Source organism: Triturus cristatus, chromosome 4_1, assembly GCF_964204655.1.
Source record: "Triturus cristatus chromosome 4_1, aTriCri1.1, whole genome shotgun sequence".
Taxonomy (NCBI): Eukaryota; Metazoa; Chordata; class Amphibia; order Caudata; family Salamandridae; genus Triturus; species Triturus cristatus.
In genome coordinates this window covers 1,112,121,605-1,112,144,897 of record NC_140585.1, presented here as the reverse complement: position 1 = coordinate 1,112,144,897, position 23,293 = coordinate 1,112,121,605, and the positions used below count along the sequence as shown (strand labels likewise).

General features: G+C 47.1%; 1 protein-coding gene across 3 annotated transcripts in view; it reads left to right on the top strand.

Annotated features, from left to right (window-relative positions):
- The window catches only part of BCAP29 (B cell receptor associated protein 29), a 284,369-nt gene that overhangs the window by 75,222 nt on the left and 185,854 nt on the right, over positions 1–23,293 (top strand). For all 3 annotated transcript variants that reach the window (XM_085654121.1, XM_085654119.1, XM_085654120.1), the window contains exon 4: positions 17,856–18,006. In XM_085654121.1, coding sequence (XP_085510247.1) covers positions 17,856–18,006 — 151 coding nt within the window. The remainder of the gene's footprint in view (positions 1–17,855; positions 18,007–23,293) is intronic.

Genomic DNA, 23,293 nt, shown 5'->3' with positions numbered 1-23,293 from the left:
GTGCCCACTGGAACTTCAGGTCCCACTGCAGAGCCTGCAAATGCCACCTGGTATGATCCACCAGCAGGATGCAGGAGGCTATGAGGTCCAGCAGCCTCAGGGTCATTCTCACCGAAATCCGGGATAGAGGCTGAAACATCGGTATCAAAGCCTGAATATCCTGGACTCGCTGCTCCCGGGGAGAAGCCCGAAACTGCGCTGTATCCAGAACTGCTCCGATGAAAAGGAGCTTTTGAGTGGGATTCAGGTGTGACTTCGGCACGTTGATAGTGAACTTCAGCGAGTGCTGGAGGTCCACTGTAGTCTGAAGGTTGGAGACAATAGCCTGGGGCGAGTGCGCCTTCAACAGCCAGTCATCGAGATAGGGGAAGGCTGGAACCCCTAATCTGCACAGATGAGCTGCGACCAACGCCATCACTTTCGAGAACACCCGAAGGGCGCTGTAGGGGCAAAGGGGGAGCATGGTAAACTGAAAATTACGTGGCCTACCGTGAACCGTAGGTAATGTCTGTGGGGCAGCAGGACGGGGATGTGGAAATAAGTATCCTGGAAGTCCAACACTACCATCCAGTCTTCAGGGTCGAGGACAGACAAGACCTGAGCTAATGTCAGCATTTTGAACTTCTCCTTCCGGAGGAAGTGGTTGACGTTCCTGGGATCCAAGATAGGACACATGCCTTTGTCCTTCTTGGGTACCAGGAAGTAGTGGGAATAACGACCATGACCTACTTCTGGCACAGCAACCCGCTCGATAGTTCCCTTGGCCAGGAGAGCTGTAACGTCCTGACGGAGAAGGGCCAAGGGATCCTCCGACATGCGATGGAGTGTTGGTGGCATGGAGGGAGGGATAGCTCCTTTGGACTATCTGCAAAACCCACCTGTCCGACGTGATGTTGTGCCAGTGTGGGAGGTGAAGGCGAATCCTGCCGCCCACTGGCGGCTCTGAAAGGTCAGACTAGGAAGATTTGGATTGAGTAACATTTAGAATAAGACCTTTTATTCAATTTGGTCAAACAATATTACATGGATAAATAGAAATAGAAGCCCACATAACCATTTATTAAAACTGTACTCACTTCAGCCGAAATGAGTCTAATTAATTTTCATCATATTCCTTATATACACACAAGTAGAACTATCCAAGATATTTGATCAATATTTACACTATGTACATTTGCATTACAGCGTGATTGGTGAACCCCAATCAAGTGACCATAACCAATGATTATATAAATACGGTTCTAAGAAAGAAGGGGGGAGGTAATGGTTATTGGTATTTATACGAAGAAGAGCTCTTAACAGTCATAACACAATAAATTATAGTAGGTGCTCTGGGTTCCTTCGGCTCTCTTTTTACTAGCCAATGACGTTTTGATCCTCTCTTGCTACGGGGTCTCTTCAGGACAGGAATTCTGGGGGCTAAATAGAGGACAAGTCTTAGATAAGGCCAAGGTGAGTATAGGTAGTGGGCTAAATCAGCTGGCAAGACTTACCAGAAGGCACACAAGGTGCTGGAAGTGGATTTTTTTCCTATTAAAGACAGTAATGTTGTTCAGTGATGTCCAGAGGGGTAACCCTAATGGGAACATATTAATGGGAAATTACCGCCTATAATGACATATTGGTAACGCCCAGTGAATGAGATAGTATGAGGATTGGCTTACCGTAACTTGGATAGCCAGAGGGGTTGTTGGTATAATTCAATGGCAACCCCAATTATAGTAGAACCAGGGGTAGGATGCAGGCAAGTTGCGCGCCACCCGTTTAATCGAGCAACACTGTGCTCATTTGGCACAACCCGTAAGCTACGACCCTCAATTTCAGGGGTCTCACCATTCCAGGTCCTAACCCTGGATTTACAAGAGTAACGCTGGAGACAAAAAGAATTTCAGCACCGGCCTTGTGGTAGTGATTAGAGTTAGGAACACCTCCCTCCTTCCCCCTTTTTTAAAAATTATACACCGGTCCTGAAGAATCGCCGATTGACCCGTTAGGGGCTGCAGGTGAGAAACATGTTGACCACTTGCATTATCCTGACCCTGTAGGACCATAGCCTCCAGACAGGGTCCACTGATTTCAGTTAGGTTAGTACACCCCCAGAATAAAATGTCATTCTATACAGGGCAGTACTAGACCTATTTTAACTCACTTTCCACCCTCGACTCATTACCTTGACCACATACCCCCACGCACCCAACGGCTGTCTCTTTAAAAGATCTCCGCCAAAGAGCCCCTTCGCAGGTGCCTGTCGGGCATTGCAGCGCCGGCCCGACGAGGAGCACAGCCCAATGATGAAGCATGACATCCTTCGGGGTGTGTGAGAGCATTCAGTGAAGATCTGTGCACTCCCCTCTCCTTCCCTTAGGAACTGCACCCCTACTTGAAGAACACGTAGCCCAGGAGGGCTTGTCACCATACTTTTGTGTGGAGAGGGCCCACTGAATTCTTACTGTAGCGCCTCGAGCTGGGGCACCTCTGCGACCCTTGATTGTTAAAATACTGAACTATAGAGACCGTGATGTCCTATTGCAAATAGCGAGAGAACGAACTCCGATTCAATTAGAAAACCATCGAATCTCAGTCTACCCTGACTATACAGTAATGGTGCAACGCCAACGCTCTTCCTTTCATGCAGTGAAGAAAAAACTATGGGCAGCCCAGCTCAAATATGCATTACTGTTCCTAGCTTGGTTAAAAATTAAACATGACTGAAAAACCTACTTTTTTGACAGTCCGAATGATGCAGAGGAATGGTTGCAAGTGATGAACTTTGAACCAAGTCAAGGAGGGTCGTCATGCTCTGTAGATCACAATCAAACAGGAACTCAGGGCCGTGGCCCTTGCGATACCGCCAGGGGTCTCCACGACTCCGCCACCACTGGTCCTACCCATGAACAAATGATGACCAGCAGGACCGTGGCGCTGGCAATAGCCAATTCCTTCCGCGACAACAACCTTAAGATTGTGTCTGACTCGTCAGCGGACAGCACCATTCAATCGGACTACAAACATAGTATCACCCTGTTTCCCTTGGTGACACCTCAGACTGTCGATGACCTGGTGGATGAATAATAAGGCTTACCTGATCACCTCACTCGCCTTACCTCAGAACTTACAGCGCTGGGAGGCCTCCGGGTGGCAATGCACTATATAAATACAACTTAATTCATTCATTCAACTTGTCATAGAACGCTAGTTACATAATTTGTTGCAATATTAGTACTTAGGGCCCAAACTGCCAGACAGTGTCTCCCTGTTCAGATTTGATGGTCTTATCAATATTATGTTCTAATGCAGTATGTGTGCCTAAAAGCGACCTGTTATGTTAAACAAAAATGCTCATATGTAAACACCCCCCCCCCCCTTCTGGGTCCCGTTGAGCTACCAGAACCTCTGTACCTACACTAGTAGCATTATGAGCGGTGGCGGCGACCCCCACGAAGCGAACACACTGTTCTATGCTATTTGTATGTTTTTGTTATTTTTTGACCCAGCACAGTTCAATAGCCGAGCCGAGTGTTTGAAGGGGAAGGGACACTCCTGGCCTGCGATAGTTACTAGGCTCCAAGTTAGGGGGAGCGCTGTGCACACTATTGACCTATGCCTAACCACTCCACCACTTTAGGCTCATATAATTTGCTGACCTGGAATGTGCGTGGACTTGGCGCTGTACATAAACGAATTGGAGTCCATGCCCACTTCCTTAGGCGTAACGCGCAAATAGTTTTTATTCAAGAATCACACCTTACTGATTCGGAGGCCTTGAAGGTTCGAAAGAAATGGAGGGGCCAAATATTCCCAACCAACTACTCTGCTTTTGCGTGATGGGCTGCCATATGGATTCGTCACAGTGTCCCATTTACAGAGATGGACGGACGAACAGGGCAGGTACATTTTGCTGAAGGGAACCCTCAATGGCCTACCAGTGGTTTTGGGCAGCATTTATGCCCCGAAATGAATGTGATCAGTACTAGTTTTTTAATCAACTAGTATAGCCCTGGCAGGGTGGGACACATATCCATGGATATTAGGAGGGGACTGTAACACTGTCTTGGACGTAGACTTAGATAGGTCCCTTCTCCCGCTACATGGCGCTGGCGCCCACAAACAAGCTGATGCCCTGAAAACCTGGACGAATGGTTGGGGACTGAGCGATGTCTGGAGAATGCTACACCCTACACATAGGGAATACTTCTACTATTCTCCAGTACACCACCTTCATACTAGGATAGATATGTACCTGTGTTCCCCTAACATTGCCACCCAAATACAACACTCCACATACCTGGCCAAGACCTTTTCTGACCACTGCCCTTTAGAGATCACACTTACATGGGGCAGAGTACCTACCCTGGTCCCCACTTGGAAGCTGTGGCCCCAACTACTGGAGGATGCCGCCTTTCGTACCGCGCTATATGCAACTATCCCAAAATTATTTTTCTGAGAACTGGAACACAGCTTCCTCCAATCTTATCGAATGGGACGCACTCAAGGTGGTCGTGAGGGGTGCAGCATTTGGGTCGACAGAGGGGGCTCGGCAGGAGGTCCATAGAAACCTTATCTGTATAGAAAACCTAATGACCGAGTTAGAACACGCTGCAACAAGGGATCCAGGCAAGCAGGCCCGCTACGGGACGCATGCATTCGGCATGCTGAGATCCTTGAAACTCTCCGGGTCATTGACTACAGGGCTTTTACACAATTGAAACATACCGAGGCTGATAAGTCTGGATCGCTGTTGGCCCGGATATTGCGGGTCAGCCCAACACCTCCCATCATCACCCGGATTAATGTACCTAACAAGGGCATAGTCCACACTCAACTAGAGATAAACAACGCCTTTTGTAATTATTTCAGTAATCTGTATAACGAACCTACACACATTGACGACACTTTAGTGGATGACTTTTTCAACGGCTTCACATACCCATGTCTTAAAGCAGACACACAAAAGGAGCTTTCGGGCCCCATTACTAGACACGAGATACGGGCAGCTATCAAGGCTCTGAAGTGCAACAAGGCCCCAGGCCTCGATGGCCTGCCCATAGATGTCTTTGAAACGCACTCAGACGTTCTCGTTCCAAAGTTAGAAGATCTATACAAGGCAGGCTTGGAGTCTGGTCACCTACCCCATTCCACCATGCAAGCCTTATTCATTTCACTCTCCAAACCGGGACGAGACGGCACTGACCTATCTAGTTACCGACCCGTGTCTCTATTAGCGACCAAATATAAGATCCTAAGTAAGGTCCTAGCCAACCGACTCCTACCCCACCTAACTACCCTTATTCACAAAGACCAATGCGGGTTTCTGCCTGCACGCAGTACTTCCCTAAATATTAGATGCTTACATCATATCATGCTGGCTATCCCAGCGGAGTATGGCAACTCTGGCTGTATAGCATTGGACCTATGGCAAGCCTTTGACTAAATTACATGGGGGTACATGTTCGCAGCCCTGCGACGCTTCGGGCTTCTGCCAGAATATCTTCAATGGGTGCGTCTGCTGTATACTGGCCCCACTGCAAGAGCTCGCACCGGAAGTCCTATTTCACGAGAATATACTATACACAGAGGCACACGACAGGGATGTCCCCTTTCCCCTCTGTTATTTGTCCTTGCCCTAGAGCCGTTAGCGATAGCTATGAGGCAAACTGCTGAGCACCTGGGGATACCAATAGACGGCACCACACACCTAATCTCAATCTATGCCGATGATATAATCACCTATCTACGTGACCTCTCTGCCAGGGAGAAGCCCCTCCCCACAATTTTTTCCACCTTTGAACGTATCCCTGGTCCGGATATTAACGAAGGGAAATCGAACACTTTCTACCTACATGATGGACCTCACCCAAACACGCTCCACTTCGATAATTATAAACTGCCAGTAGCACTTCATACATTGGAGTACTTAGAAATCCAGATATACAGAACAGAGGCGGATCAACTTGAAGGCAATTACTGGAATACGCTCCCGTATATCCTTTTGGACATCCTTGCCACTGTCGGTAATGGGACGGGTTGCCATTTCTAAGATGGTGGTGCTCCCCCGTCTCCTGTATTTCTTTGTGAATTTATCTCTAGTGGTTCCTCAGTCTACCTTTCACACACTCAATACATTTCTGCTAGAGCTTATTTGGGGGACAGGTCGACGTAGGTTGAGCCTAAAAAACTGCAGTTAGAACCTCATAAGGGCAGATTGGGGGTACCTGACTTTAGAGCCTATTATTATGCTTGCCAGCTTCAATGGTTGTGTTATTGGACAACAGGTAGGAACCTGCTTGAAATAGGGTATGAGACCCGGGACTTAAAGCGAGGAGCCCAACACACCCTGTTACTACCGAAAGTAAAGATCCTCCCCGTTGTGCCTCTACTGCTTAAAACAGCACACCACAGCTGGAAGAAGGCCCTACTTTACACTCCAGCTGCGATTCCATATGCTGGTAGTATCCCACTCTTGGGAATACCAACCGCTGGTGGCAGGCTCACGAAGGCCCTGCTAAATGTCTGGGAAGACGCTGGCCTAGAGGAGGTTGGGTCGCTGTTTAGCGAGGCTACCCTCCTTGATCATGCTACCTTTGTACAGGCCGCTGGTGTACCGGATCAACTTTATTTAACTCATACACCAGTTTCTTACCACATCAGGACGAAATGGGCACTGAACCTCCGCAACATGAGCTGGTACGATCTCTCTATTATATGGGGGAGGGCAGCTATCTTATTAAATGGTTATATATTGGTATTCGTACAAAAGCCTCCATTCCACTCACTGACCTTAGAACAAAATGGTCAGAGACAACTGAAGCTGCTCTGAATGATAAATGCAAAAACAGTTGATGGTCAGAATGTAGAACAATGTCATACATTCACGCCAGGAAAGAGATCTGGGCCTAAATCCATCGTTTTTTTGCTCACCATGCCGTTCCAGTTTGAACCCAGCCATATGCGAATCAGTCTTAACCCTGTGCCTCATGGGTACAGTCCACACCGAACTGCCAAGCCAGGTCCTCCCTGGACTGGAAACAAGCATCCTAGGACCGGTTTCGGGGTTTCACCCCTCTTCAGCCAGGATAGCTTGATTCCAGTGGCATGGAGAGCACGGGACCCACGTCTGGGCATACCCTTCCCACTCGGGGTGACAAATGCAAAATAAATAGTTGATGGACAGAATGTCGAACAATGTCATACATTCACCCCAGTACAGAGATCTGGGCCTAAATCCATCATTTTTTTGCTCACCATGCCGTTCCAGTTTGAACCTAGCCATATGCAAATCAGTCTTGACCCTGTGCCTCATGGGTACTGTCCAGACCAAACTGCCAAGCCAGGTCCTCCCTGGACTGGAAACAAGCATTCTAGGACCGGTTTTGGGGTTTCACCCCTCTTCAGCCAGGATAGCTTGATTCCAGTGGCATGGAGAGCACGGGACCCTCGTCTGGGCATACCCTTCCCACTCGGGTGCCAAATGCAAAAACAACAGTTGATGGACAGAATGTAGAACAATGTCATACATTCACCTCAGTACAGAGATCTAGGCCTAAACCCAGATCAGTTGACTGGGGGTGAGTGTTTGATTTGCTCAAGCGCTCCGTCCATCATCCCCTTTGGTATCGCTTTGTTCGCCCTAAGTTGGCAGGGTATGCCCAGCCGTGGGTCCCTTGCTCACTTTGCCACTGGATTCAAGATAGCCTGGCTGATGAGGGTTATGAACCCGAAACCGGTCCTAGGATGCTTGTCTCCGGTCCAGGGAAGACATGGCTTGGCAGTTCGGGCTGGACTGTTTCCATGAGGCACAGGCTATACTGAGTCTTGAAGAAACTGTATCTATCAGATGAATGAGTTCCTTATGAACATTGATCTTGCTAATCAGCAACACACAGTTCCCAAGGACGTATGGGTCGCTCTTGTTTCATGTGAAATAAAATAGGAAGGTTTGGAGGCAGATGCAGAGGGGGCACTGGTGAACTAGCCCGCCCGCTGGTCCCAGACCCATGGTGCTGGGTCCCACGTCCCCGGCTTTGCAGAGCCTGAGTAGCTTGCGCTGGCCTGTAGCCCGTGGTGGGGCGGCCCTTTCGTAGCCATGAAAAGGGCGAAAGGTAGACTGAACGGGGAGAGAGGTCAGTGGGGTCCAGGGATCTGGCCGTAGCAGTAGAGTCCTTGAAGCGCTCGAGCTCATTGTCCGCCTTGTCGCCAAACAGGCACGGCCATCAAAGGACATGTCCAAAAGGGTTGATTGGACATCCCTGGAAAAGCCAGTGGACCTCAGCCAGGCGTAGCATCTCGGGGCTACTGACCTAGAAATTGTTCTACCTAGCGAGTCGGCAGTATCCAGCCCACACCGAATGGCGAACTCCGCTGCGGTCCAGCTTCTTGGATTCCCTATCAGGGAGAGCAGTAGGTAACGCACCTTTTGGGTTTTGAGACTTGAACCACCAAGGTCTCGGCAGTAGGGTTTTGGGAGAGGAAAATTGGGTCGCCCAGGGTCTGGCGGTGGCGTCGGGCAATCATCCTATACACAGGAGCCCCTGTGCTGGGCTTGGACCAAGTACCCAGGAGGATGTCTGTGAGGGCCTCATTTAACGGCAGCAGGGGCTCCGAAGAGGCCTGCTGCCGGCTGAAGCTCCTCAATCTGGAGGTTAGTCCTGTCTACCCCCGTAGGAAGCTCAAGGCCCAAGGCCTTAGCCATCCTAGGCAACACCACAGCATAGGAGGCTCCTTCCTCCATGGCCACGGTAGGGGGAGAAAGCATACCAAGGTCAGGTAAGGTATCCAGAACACTGGCCACACCCAACTACTTTCTCCAGTCCGGCTCTTCCAGCTGGTCTGCCAGCGGGTCAACCAACCCCTCCCAGTCCTCCTCACCCTCCTCTGGCTGCCACTCAGGGTGAGAAGGAACACCAGGGTTGAACAGTGGCACAAAAGTAGCGGCGTCTGTCGACACCGGTTTGGTTCTGTGTCCAAGTCAAGGAGGAGGCTGGGGTCGACGCTGCCCGGGGACACAACCGGTATCACAGAAAGCCATCAGAGAGGGAGAGAAGATAACGGGAGAGACAGTGGAAGGATGGAAAGAGTGAGTTTTTCAGGAAGTAATGGGGGCTGATTCGAGCGGGCGCATCCTGGCCTTTTACCATTGCGGACGGTGCTGCTGGTTGCAGCACCGTCCGCAATGGTAAAAGAGCATGCACAGCATTTGCCTGCACCACGTGGCAGGCATCACGCGGTGCCTGCCTCTTGGTGCAGGGAACTGCCATGGTACCCCCCCAGTGCACCCCCCCTCACCCTCCTCCCACAGAGGGGGCCCGCAACGGGCCCCTAAAGCCAATCCTCTCCAGCCTTTCCATGGCGGCATCACCACCATGGAAAGGTCTCCATAACACCCACATCCAAATATGGCGGACAGTGCCTGCTAGGCACCGCCACCATATCAGTGGCCCAGCTCCGCCCGGCAGGCATTCATAACGATTGCCAACGGCGGAAAAGCGGTCTGCCGCGATACCCACCGCCATCCTAATATGGCAGTGGGTTATTCTCATTACGATGGCGGAGCGATAGTTACGCCATCGTAATGGGCCCCTTAGTTCCTGAGGAGTAAGCCTTTGTTAGTTTAGAACGGTTGCAAGATAATATCAGCATTCTTCTGGAAGCCTGGCAGCTCGCTTCTAGATGTCATTTTAAAAGCAAATGGCTTAGATTGTCCCATTGGACATCTAGAACTAAATAATGTCAACACAATTCTCATTAGACCTTTGTGGGGGTTCATTGGGGTTGGTTACAGGAAGAGGAATATTTAGAGGCAATTTTGTTTATCCAAGGTGGTTCATCAATCTTTGTATAGTAGGATTGGTATTTCAAGTACTGGTGAAATGAGTCCTTTTGGTGAGCGTCTTTCAGCAAAGGTTAAATCCTAAATCCAGGCAACATCTTTAGGTTTAGGACAGGGACAGGGTCGTTGAAGAGAAGCTTCTGAAATTTGCTGCCCACAGTCCTAAAGTCAGGTGGAGTAAGGAAGAACTTCTGTCAACAGTCTATAGTGTACCCTTGTATAATGGTTCCATGCTCCTCTTCACATGTTAACCTGCCCACTGTAAGGCTATTCTCTGGGTCCCCTCTGTCTTGGTCTCTTATGATCAATAATGCTTTATTTTGGGAACATCCCACTCTTCAGGAGGAGACTGGGAGGTTCCAAAAATACCCTTTTATTCTCAGCCCAACTACCCCTTTCTCATCCCATTCTACTCCCTCCCAGAGGAGGTAGATAAGGTAATTTGTGTACTGCTGTGAAGGGGGGGAATATAATATGTATGGCATGTGTAGCTGTAGATATGTATGCTCTGCATACTCCTGCAATCTAGTGTTGGACTCGGACGTGTGTAACTTGTTTTCTTCGAAGAAGTTGTTTGCGTCGCGATGTATAGTGACTCCTCCATTGTTACATTGTCGGGTATGGACGTGCTATCTTTCGCGCTCCAGTCAGGCGCCTCATGGTGTTTGTCATCAGACTCAACCGATCTGCTCCCGTTGGCATGGAAAATATTCTCACTGTGTGAATTCTCCTGGTCTCTGCATCCCGTAGGGCTTTGATAACTGGATTTCCTTTGATATCCCTCCTTAGGGCCCTGGCTCCCGTGGGGCCTTGCGCCATGTTTTTGGTTCTTTTTAGTACTTCCCCCCTGTGTTACTGCAAGTATATTCGGACTATTCACCACCGGGTCTGCAACCTATGTTATGTAATTTATATTTCGTAAGTGTAACAGTTACCCGATGGTGTCCTGGCGCTAGCTACAACCATCTGAACACAGGTTGACATGGTAATCCTATATATAGAAAAGCCAAGTTTTCAGTCCCTTCCTAAACCCCATTAGGTCAGTGGCAGTTCTAATATGGAAAGGGAGTTCATTCCTGGCCCTTGCGGCACAGGTAACAAAGCTTCTTCCTCCCCAGTTGCCTTTTTTAATGGGTGGTACTGCCACCCTCTTGGCTCCTGAGGAGCGGAGGGCTCTTTTAGGCACATACCTATGAAATCGATGTTTAAGATGTTCTGGTCCTTTTCCTGATTTTAAAACGCACCCGTTGTCTAACTGGCAGCCAATGAAGCATTTAATTTGCTTAGTGACTGACTTTGGCATGCCGGTAAGCAATCTGGCTGCCGAGTTTTGCAAAAGTTGAAGTTTGTTTAAATGTTGCTCTTGAATGTTCCGGTAGAGGATGTTGCATTAATCCAACCTTGATAGATTGAGAGAGAGAATGTCTCACCCAACTACAAGGCCGCCTGCCTCGCTTTCCGCTTTAAGAAGACTCTCCGGTATCGGCGTGATTAGAGATTCTCATGCCGCAAAATGAAGCGCCAGTAAGTTGATTACCCCCCTGACAACCTAGCTAAAGGGAATGTTGAGGAGCTGCCGACCAGACTCTTTAATTCAGCCCGAAGCTAGCTCCAAGTCAGAATCAGAGAGAGAGGAGTAGTAGAATAGATAGGCACAACAGGTCTTCAGTTGCGAGTATAGCCTCCCACCCTCCGGTCGCACTAGTCACAACGCACAGGCTGAGCACTGCCCCGTCTGGTTTCCAGCTCAGAGACACAGCAACAGGTCTCCGTCCACCACTTCCTGCGGGCTATGGTCAACACAGACAAAAGGCCTCAGATGATACCGCTCCATCGAAGACACCTCACAAGCCTCGGCTGTACCTGCCACCAACAGCTACGTTGGTGCCCGCACCAAAATTGGCACCAAAACCCCCTTCATCTCTGAAACTGCAACCTGCTCTGATATACATGTCTGCGCCGGGAAGCTAGAAGAGTCCTCCAATGTTCAGTCTTTCGACACCAAGACCCCCGTTGACAGCGGGTTTAAAAAATATGAAACTGCATCTCTGAGAAGAGCTGGATGCATGTCAAAAGACTCTTCATCCACTATCAGACTGGGAACATCTCAACGAAGCTGCCACCTAATGCGAAGTACTCTCTTCCAAGGAAGAGTAAATTGACCTTCGAGGAGCAGCTTCACTTGGCACTTATACCTCTGGCCAAGCATGAGAAACAAGCTTGGGCAGCTTGGGCACTAGCCTACTATCCGCTTGTCTACTTGATCATCCTCAACCTCTGCTTCCTCTTCCAACTCCAGTTCCACCACCGTATGTGCCATCTCCAGCAACTTCTCTAGTGGGTTAATCACATTCTTCCTATGAAGGCAACAGCCCCTCTTATTCCTTAGACGTCTATGAGCCCCCTTATGATGTTTAGCCTAGTGACGACCCGTGGGAGGACTACAATGTACATACCTCAAGGGACAAAGATACAGAGCTCTACAAGGCTAAAACCTCTTCTCCTGATGATACTAACTTGTATCATGCTGTAATACATAGGGCCCCCACCTTCCATAAGGTTAATCTTCATACCGTTCAGGAAGACAAAAACTTCTGGTTGCGATACGCTGTCAACTACACAGCACACCCTGCAGTTCCTGCCCATGCTCAAGGGCATGCTCAAAACTGCTCAAGCTTCTCCAGCTCCCCTCTTTCCGGCATAGACAGCATGGCCATGAGCTGGTCACGGAGGGAAAGCTCATATCACCCACCACCATTCACTGCGCATTAGATGCAGCTGACACTTCGGCTAGGAGGATCCGTTCCAGTGTTCTCGTTAGTCATCACACTTGGCTTTGTGTCTCTGGCCTTAAGCCAGAAGTTCAACAGCATCTGTTAAACCTGCTGTTTGATGGAAAACACCTCTTTGTGCAGCAGGTGCATTAGATGCTGGAAAAGATGATAAAAGGTACTGACACAGCAAAGGCTGTGGGAACTCTCCAGGCGCCCTCTCCAGACAGCATCTTTAGTAGGCTCCAGTGTAAGGGACCGGGGGCACTATAACTATGTCTCTAGACACACCTGCCATTAACCAGCAGCAGCGGTCAATGCAGGGATTCTCCAGGGGAGGTTGAAGGGGTAAGACAACCAGAGGCATGGGCAAAGTGGGTGCGGCCAAAGGGTGCACCCTGCTATGTAGTGACAACATCTCTCTTCCCCGGATCACACTACACCTGTCTGGAAAAGATTACAGGGGCTTCACCTGCAGTGAGAAGTATTCACCTCTGACTAGTAGGTCTTTTCCATCATACAGCTGGGTAACTGTCTACAGCTCACTTCCTTCCCACTAAACATCCCACCTTGCTAACACACCCTGTCTGCAGAACATCAGCGCCTCCTTCAAGTGGGACTTCTGGTGTTTATTCTCAAAGGAGCAATAGAACCTGGGAAGCTACACCAGTGCTGCAAAATGGTATTCTCTCTAAGCTTCCTCATAACCAAGAAAGATTGAACCCTAAGGCCTCTATTTGACCTCATGCTACTCCATGAATACATCCTGTCAGAACAGGTCACTCTACAAGATGGCATTCCTCTGCTGCAACAAACCAACTTCATGACCACTCTGGATCCGAAGGACTCATGCTACCTCATATCTATCCACCCTCCTCACGGCCGCTACCTGCGGTTCGTGGTATGTGGTCGGCATTTATCATTTCAAGGTGATGTCCTTTGGGGTCACTACGGCTCTCAGGGTATTCACCAAATGCCTAGCCGTGGTATCCACTAATCTCAGAAGAGGCCGCATCCACCTATTCCCTTACATGACCAACTGGCTGATCAAGAGTACAAACAGGCAAATGTGTCTTTCACACACTCAGACCACCATAAACCTTCTACACAATCTAGGCTTCACTATCAGTACAGTTAAGTCACTTCTTCAATACCTCCAGTTAGAGCCTTTCCTGGGCGCAGCGCTCAACTCAGTCACAGGGAATGCTTTCCCAGTCAAGCACAGGTCCAAACTTTTCAGCTGTAACTGCCTCAGACAGATCACCACTTAATTGTCAGAACAGTAATGCACCTTCTTGGCATGATGGCATCTTGTACTTCCATAGTTCCCCAAGCAAGATAATATGTGTCTTCTACAAGAGTGACTAGATGATCAATGGTCACAGAGGGAGGGTCAATGGGACGATCTAGTGTTTATTATGGCTAGCACCAGTTGCTGTCTGTTGTAAAGGAACTGCAACAACCTGTTTGAAGGCCGTCCCTTTTTGGATCCAGTTCCGCAGGTGACCATCACAGCGACGCTTCCTGTATAGGATGGGGAGCACATCTGCACCAGATGATCATCGAGGGCATGTAGGCGCCCCACCAACAGAGCTTTCACATCAATTATTTGGAGCTGCTGGTCATCCATCTAATACTCAAGGCCATCTTCCTTCAGGTCCAGCACAAGGAGGTCTTTATTAAGACAGGTAACATGACAGGCTGTTCATACTGTCTGCAGCTGTCAGCACTGGTGCAGAACATTAGACGTTGGGCACTTCACCACAAAATTAATCTCCTAGCGGAGTACCTACCGGGAGTGGACAATGACTTTGCAGATCTGCTCAGTAGGATGTGGCAACAACTCCATGAGTGGGAACTCTACCTTCAAGTCCTACTCCTGTACTTCCATTGTTGGGGGTTTCCCGACTTGGATCTTTTCACAACCACCCAAAAAGCAACATTTTCAAGCTTCACCTCCAGGTTTCCGGACCCCACAGTCCATAGCAAATTTGCAATGGTTAAACTGGTCAGGGATATTTGCCTGCACTTTTCTCCTTTTCTGCTCCTTTCATGGTTTGGAGGCTTCAGAAAACATCCCTGACCTTCATCCTGGTGGTCCTACCTGGACTAGACAAGCCAGACTCACCACCCTTCTAGACTGGTCAGTAGTACCCCCAGAAAAAACTGTGCAACCAGCCAGAACCTCTCATGTAGAACCAAGGCGCCATCAGGCATCTGAATCCACACAGCTCAATCTAGCTCCTGAGATCCTAGAGTTGGTTACCTTAATCTGCCTCCAGAATATATGTGTATCCTTAAAGAGGCCCGTAGGCCCACCATGCGGGCCTACTATGCAGGTAAGTGGAAAAGGTTTGTCCACTATGGCCTTCCAAAATGCCCAGATCTGCTCAAACCAGCGATCCAAGACACAGGGCCTGATTTATATTTCGACGGACAGGCTAATCTGTCACAACGGTGACGGAAATCCCATCCACCGAAATATTAAATTCCATTATATCCTATGGGATTTCTGTTTCAGCTGACAGGATATTCCAGGTAACCCATCCACCAAAAGGTAAATTAGACCCATAGTCTGCTACCTTCTTCATCTTCAGGCATCAAGGTTTTTTTTTTAATTTAAACTTTACCATTTTTCATGTTAAGTTCACAACCATAGGTAACAATTACTCAATGTAGCAGTACAGAAACATCGTCGCTGAGTAAAGAGCACCAATCATAAGTTTCCAGGGGTGACATGAGCTGTGGGTCAACCCACCCCGGTGGGAAGTATCCCCGCTGGGAGCTGCGATGATGGAGCTGACTCTGTCTCCAGTAAGTAACTCTTCAAAGGGCCCCAGATGTCCTTGGGTATTGATGTTAATGGTAAGGTTTCTGCAAACAGCTCGCAATTTGTGTTACAGTAAATAAGGCTATTAAGCCAAGCTTTTGTTGTTGGGGTGAATTTATAGCCCCAGTGCAGCGCTATCTCCCGTTTGGCTAGTAATATAGCAATGGAAACAAATCTGCATATTTGGTTGGGGAAGTTGCGCACATATCCCAGCAGGGCTACCTCAGGCCTAGGTTTAATATCAAGATGTGTCATACGTGAAAGGATTGCTTAAACAGCTCTCCAGTACTCGCCAATCTTCACACAATTCCAGGTCATGTGAGCGAAGTCTGCCCAGCCACTCTCTGGAAACTCAATATGGTACTTACTCGACTCCTGGGCCCCCCCCTTTTGAACTCCTCTACTCATGCTGTTTGCAGTTCCTGTCATGGAATGTTGTCTTCTTTATTGCTATCATGTCTCTAAGGCATGTGAACAAACTCTAATCTCTTACCCCAAAGATCCCTTCTTCCAGGTTCTCAAAGACAGTCGTCCTTAGAACCAGCCCAAAGTTTCTCCCAAAGCTGGTATTCCATCTTAATTGAACCCTTGAGCTACGATATTTCTTCCCACAACCAGACTCTGTGGCATAGAGGGCCCGCTCTACTCTGGTTGTCAAGTGTGCCCTCATGTACTACGTTGACAGAATCACACCCGTTTGTTAAACTCAGTAACTCTTTGCCATTTTACCACTCCAAGAGCATGCCCTCTCCAAAGATGGCATAGACCGATGGCTTGTCAAGTGGATTCAAACTTGCTACGCTAAGGCCAAAAGGCAGCTGTCTGCCCTGCCTAGAATGCTCTCTACTACCGACAAGTGGGCCTCTATGGCCTTCATTGGCAATATCCTCATAGCTGCCATTTGTAAAGCAGCTACGTGGTCCACTCCACATATGTTCACCAGAGACAATTGTGTCAACGTCTTGGCACACCAAGAAGCAAAGGATGGCCAAACTGTGTTACAAACTCTTTCAGTCCTGTTCAACATCCTTCGGCTAGCCTCTGCTTAGGAAAGTACTGCTTTACAGTCTGTGCAGAGCATGTGTATCTACAGCTACACATGCCCCAAACATAATATGTCACATATCAAGTATCTACTTGTGGAATGTAGTTCTGTAGATTTATATGTGCTCAGCCTCCTCCCCGGAAGATTCTGGTTGTTGTAGTGGTCATCTACCTTCTCTTTGTATGCTCCATTCTCATCCTCGTTCAGGAAGCAATCTAGCAACGGAGCCAATGCGTGTGTGCATTGCCAATCAGAGGAGGAGCCACTATACCCCATTATTCGAAAGACTTCTCCAAAGAAAAATAATTTGCACACGTACAAGCCCAACACTAAATGGCAGAAGTATGCAGAGTATGTGAATTTATAGCACTACAGGATCTCTACACACCTCCTCCAGAGACTACAGGCAATATATGGCTGTATCTATATCTCCCCTCACCTCAAGGAACTCCACTGGCTCCCAGTACAGAAGAGATGCCAATTCAAGCTACTGACCCATGCATACAAAGCCCTTCGCAACCTAGGACCAGCCTACATCAACTAGCACCTGAATTTCCACCAACCTGCCAGACAACTATGCTCCGCCTCCCTAGAGCTCGCCCACACTCCCCGCATCAAAAGAAGCTTGAGTGGAGGACACTTCTTCTCCTCCACCTGCAGCTCCGTACCTCTCCATCTCTACCAGAATTCCGAAAAGCTCTCGGGACCTGGCTATTTGCATATTGTTTGCGTCTGGATACCCTCTTGGGTGTTGAGCCGCGCTGTATTAAAATATGGATTGATTGATTAATTGAGCCCTACATGCTACAAACAGATGCTTGCAGGGAATGTAAAATATTTCTTCATTAGCATCCTCCCATATTCTTGTTTTATGGGGACCCACGACTGTTCCGGATTTGTATGTTATTCTTGTAGGTAATTATGACTTAACGTTGTCTATCAGGCTCAATCCTCCTTTGCGAATGTTCATCACTTTATTAAGAAGTTTCGTTGCAGTAATGTTGGTGAATTGCATCTTTACCTTTTTGAATGCATTGGAAAACCGTATTGTTGGGAAAACTATGTAGCAATTTAAATGACACATTTTTAACGGTGGGAATTCAAAAACACTAGTGAGAGATGACGCACTATTTTAATTTTGCCTGGTACTATGTGCTATACTGCCCCCTTATCCTTAATTAGTAAAAGCTCTTTATGGTACCTCCTTGAGAAATCAAAAATAAGTAATTCCAACCGTAATATAATTTCATTTTATCTTATGTTTTCGCGTTTACCTCCTTACGGGGCACATAAGCTGTTCACCTTTCTGTTAATTGTTAACATTCCATTTTAAAGCTAAGCGATCCTCAGGTTTCTTTTTTTTTTTTTTTTTTTTGCTTTCAGATGCTGTGAGAGAAGTGAGAAAGTATTCAGCGACTCAGGTGCTGGATAAGGATGTCAAGCTCTACCCCAACTCCTATGACCACATCCACATGAAACTTTTTCGGTCACAGAGAAATCTATATATCTCAGGATTCTCTCTCTTTTTATGGCTGTAAGTATGAATGACCTGTCAGGACTGCTTGCAGATCGTGAGGTCCAGTGCATACAGTTTCATTTGTTATGTTTTTGTTGAGTGCCTTGTATATGTAATTATAAGAACATGCCGGTTAAATGACGAGCTAAGCTAACGTTCCATTATAGTGAAGTGTAGGAAAATGGGTTCTGACCCATTTAAGTCCCTTGTTTGTTGCTTTTGCACTACCTGTATCTGGACTTCTGCCATTAGTGAGTTTCACTCACTCTAAGCACTATAAAAATGAGTTAATTAAAATGTATTGTAAGTGCTAACCACTAGTGCTTGTCTTTTAAAACAAGGTCCGCTGTTGCGCAGCTGGGGTTAAAAGCTCTGGGTGGGCTGCTCGTGAACGAACACCTGTGCACACGCTTATGCAGACTGTGCACGCTGAGCAAGATGAGGCTACTGTCCATCTTAGGCCAGTATCTGCTGCGCACAGGTAGCCTGTTGCATTAGTCCCAATAATGAATTGGTGCTCACCTTTGCAGGCCTTATTATATGATTGGGCTTTCATAGTGTCGAAGTGCTTAACTGAAAAGGGTTTGTGCTTCACCGTAGTGTGCAGTATGAGTGAACTCTGTCCCAAAGCACAGTTTCACCATGCTGAGGACTGCGAAGAGGGTGATGCACCATTCTTACAGCAAACAAGGATCAGAAGTGCAGATTTAATGTTAATTTTATCATAGCTGCACTCCTGGCATGTGGAAATTTACCATATTTCTCTGACTCTGATTTCTCTTATTAGATTTTTGGCATTGGATAAATCTCTCTGCGCCAAGTTAATTACTCTGCTAGTGTCAGCTGGGGGAATCAAAGCACATAAGAGGGCCTTTTGTTGATGACTAGTCCTGTTACTTGTAAGGAAACGGATGGGGCAGAATCAAAATGTACTTATGTCTTATTCACTCTGCACTAAGCCTAGGAGGGCTCATCCCAAGTAGAACAAAGTTGGGCAGTCAAACCTATGGATCCTGTCCCAGGTCCTTTCCAGGGCCAGTGGTGCTGGCCTACCTAAACCCTCTGGGGGACAGCAGATGGATGGACCTGCCGGGTGACCCTGGAGGAGAAGGGTTCCCTTAGACATCTGAGTACTGGGCCTCCAGTGGAATAATCTACCTCAGTCCGGGGACTGACTTCTGCAAACACGCAGGTGTCCTACAATTGACCAAAAGAGTGAGTGAGCCAGGAAGAGTGTAGGCAGGAAGTGTAATTTGCATTGAGGGATGTGTAGCACTTCTGCAAGCGACCATAGAATAAAAGAACATCAGGTAATGGACAGGAGACATCTTCTTGGCCAGGAGCGAAAAGCCATAAGGGCAGGCCCTGCGCGCGTCCTCAGCAGAGGGGAAGCACAGGAGAGAAATAGCTCTTTGAAGTTAGATAGCATTCTCGAGCTGAATATAGACCCTTCTGGTGGCTAGAGTCCGCCCCCAGGAGCAAAACTAGCCCAGGATCATAAAGATTGGCCCAGTGTTGTCCCCCCCTTGCCATCCAATCACCCAAGCATTTCGGTCTCTTTGGGTACTGTAATGCAAAAGGCGAAAAACATCAGCACCATCACACTCTTGACTTTTAAAACCTTGAACTCCATCACGCTCAAGTTTTGTGATGGCTCCAAGGAAGAGCCAGACACTACCTGGAGCCGCGCTGTGCGCCTGGCCAGCCCCCCCGATCCACCTCTCACTGTCTGTCTTTCCCAATGTCGGTGTCGGGGGTGAGTGAGGCGCACACATGACGGTATTCCCCCTGTGCAGAAGCAGGCAGGAAAGAAAGCAAGCGTTCTCCATTTTAGATTATGCTGGTGCAGGGAGTGGCTTGGGCCATGAGGGATTTGAGGCTCCCTTGCATCCACCAACGAGAATGGATGTCCGTGCCCTGTTTGAGACAGAGGCATTCTCCCTTAAAAATAGACAAAAGACAAAAACACAACTAAATAAAAAAATTAATTCAGGAAAGACAGGTCATGCCTAGAAAATGTATGGTTTATTTCAGAAATAAATATCCCAAAAATAATGTATGAATTTGATATGCATTTATTGAGATCATCCGGGTTTGAGCCTGATGTAACAAAGTGCAGGGCTGCACTTCGTTACATCAGGCTCAAACCCTGATGATTTCAATAAATGCATATCAAATTGGCATTTTTAGGCAAGGTCTGTTTTTACTGAATTACCTTTCCAATTACCTGGTGGACATTAGGGGTTTTGCCACCTGGCAGGCAACCCCATTTTCTGGACTGCTGAATATGGGTCCTGTCCCAGTTACGTAACACCTTGAGCTTCACCCCTGCTCTTTCAAAACAGTAAAGAAAAAAATAGCTAGCAGGGTGCTGCATAATAAAGGTAAATCTGCAGCCCAATCAGCTGAGCGAGAGGCTCGCCTGGGTGGGTCTAAATGTGCATATCGTATTTTGAAATAAGTGAGAGTAGAGGGGCACCACTAAGGGATTGTAACTTGTTGTGCTGCATCCCTCAGATGAAACCCCACTTTAATTTCAGGTTGGCACTCCGAGGACGTCAAACTAATGATTCCAGGAGAGGGTGCTGCTATTTCCTAGTACTTCTGGAGCTGTTTCATTTACTTTATTGCTCTAGAGTGCAGGGACCTTTTCTGTTGAGTAATAAAGCTGTGTTGCAAAATGTGTAAAAGTAGAAAGACTCATGCACACAGTTTATTGAATATTGACATGCTTTATTGACAATGACAAGATTAACAGTGAATCTCTGTGTGTCATTGTAAGATGGTGCCATCCATCCTGGATTTAATAGTGTTACAGTGGTTTATGTTGACATATTTCTACTTTGATTAGTGTCGAGACACCATGACAAATCCAGTAGGCCTCATGTTTGAAAATTACACCCCAATATAATGTGTCTAGTATACGAGTAGAGGGGGTATTGTGGTTCTACGGGTCAGGGCTAGCTAGGGATGTGAAGAATTAAGAGGGTGCCTCCTTAGGTAGTTCCACTTTCCAACTTGTACATATTTGTAAATTCATGTGTAGCTTTGAGCAGAGTGTGTTTTATAAAGTACTTGTCCTTTTTTTAAGTAAAACTACTGACCGGACAATAATGTATTGGGTGTTTGCCATCCTGCAGACTGGGACTAGCCCTCACCACCTTTGTTGAGTAGATCTTGGACTACTCTGCCTCCATGTCTTGGGAGATTTAGATGCTACCACGAAGTACTTGGTTCCCAGTAGATAAAAGGTTGTGGAATAGCAACCCACTTTCTTAAGTGAAAGTAGTGTAGACTTACAGAACGCAAAAATGTTTTCAACACAGGCATCGAAAAATCTACTTGTAAAATGTTATCAGGTCGAGCTATTTTTAGCACCTACTAGTCCCATCTGGTGAGTAAACTTAGACTGGAAAGGAACAAGTGTTCTGTTCATTCAGAAAGTGAAAGACCAATAAAGATACCTAAATCTTGTTTTTATCTTGACATATTTGCTGACTGTTCAAGAAAGAGTTCGAATGTTTGTTTGTCTTTTAACTAATTGCTGCTTGGAAAATGAAGTTTATTTTCTCTCTCTTACTAGAGTTAGAGGTTTTTGTCAAGTGAGCTGTCTGAAGATGTCCGTTATTTTCCTCTAACACATAACATTTATATAAATAGCCTGTAAATTAATATTACAAATATTTCAAAATATATAAAGAATTACAAAAGCACATTTTTTTGTAATTAAGAAGTGTGATGCAAACAAAGAGTTAAATAGGAGCAAAACCAGCAAGAACACTTTACTTGGTGATGTGCAAATGACACATATTTGCAGAAACTCGATTTCCAAACATCATTGTTTGTACACTATATGGTTTTATCAGTAACGCCACGTCAGTGAGAAAGTTTGTGGCCATTTCAATGTAAAATCTGCTGATTACAACTGACAGTGCAGTACCACTTCATGCTTTAGTTATGGATTTATTAAAAGTGATAGTTTTTAAACACGATTTGAGAAACATTCCTCCCCCTGCCCTAATGACAATGCTGTTAATGGACTAAGAGGCAAGTCAGGGGTCATGCGTATCCTATATGTGGCTAGATTTGTATTATATATGTAAAAACAGTTTAGTCTATTAATTAATTCAAACGAGTTTTTTTGAACAGCAGACATGCTGAACTCGCACATTTGCCCACGATCACGTAATTCAAAACCAGTTCATGGGCAAGAGCATTACAAATTGGTCGAGTATATTATTTAAGTCACTAGACCTGCAGGTCTAGTAACATTCTTGGATTTTTCAAGGGCTGCAACAAAACAATTAATATTAACTTTATTAAAAATGTGGCATGAATTTATTTTTCAAAATAAAAGTGCATTGTCTGCAACTAGTGGTGACTAACGAGGTTTTGTTCACCCCGGATGGGCTGTTCCTCCAGCATTGCGCCAGCCACAGTATTAGAGCACTAAAAGCAGGTAAGTGAAAACCACTGCCCTGTTTTACACTGCTACCATGTCAAAGTTGCTGATCAGAACCACACAGATTAGCTGCAGTTGGCGCATAGGAACCAGTATGATACCAATGCAGATCAGAAGCAACGGAGTACATTTTCTAGGGGCTTTTGAGAAGTGAAGATGAACCTTATAGTGTAGGTGGCAAGATTGATGACTAAAGGTGAGAGTGCACAGGAATCTGTGCCCTCAACATAAATATTTTCAAAAGTTCACATGAATAAAACTATTTTTTATCTTTCTGATTTGTATTTAATATACATATCTTGTTTTAGATGTGGCATATCTGAATTTCAACATTGGCATTATCTATACACCTGTATATATCATCAATGTTACGTCGCATTGTGCATCGGTGATCCGAGGACCCGGCCCGCGTGGAGTGGCTGCGCTTTGGCGTTTCCGGAGCCAGAGAGTAGTCTGCGCAATCACCAGCGGCACCCGGGAAAGGAGCACCTTCAGCCACGGCCTCTGGGAATTCTGCCCTGGAGCACGAAGTGAGCGCGGTGGTCTGAGCTCCCCCTCTCTCTGAGCAATACCCCCTTGCTAAGAAGGACCCAGCGACTGAACAGGTGCGCCCCTTAGGGTGGTCTGAGTCGGCATCACTGCCCGCTTGGGGAAGCACTGCTAATACCTGCTTAATTCACTTCTGGTTCTGGATTTCAACACCCGCATCGGCTGATACGGGTGCGCTGTGCTTCGCTCTGGGCTTTCCCGGAGAGTCTGACATCTTCTCCGCGTATTCGGCAGAGCGATATCTCTTGGCGTGTCAGCAGGATCCAGTTATGCTCTTGCAAAGACCTATGGGAA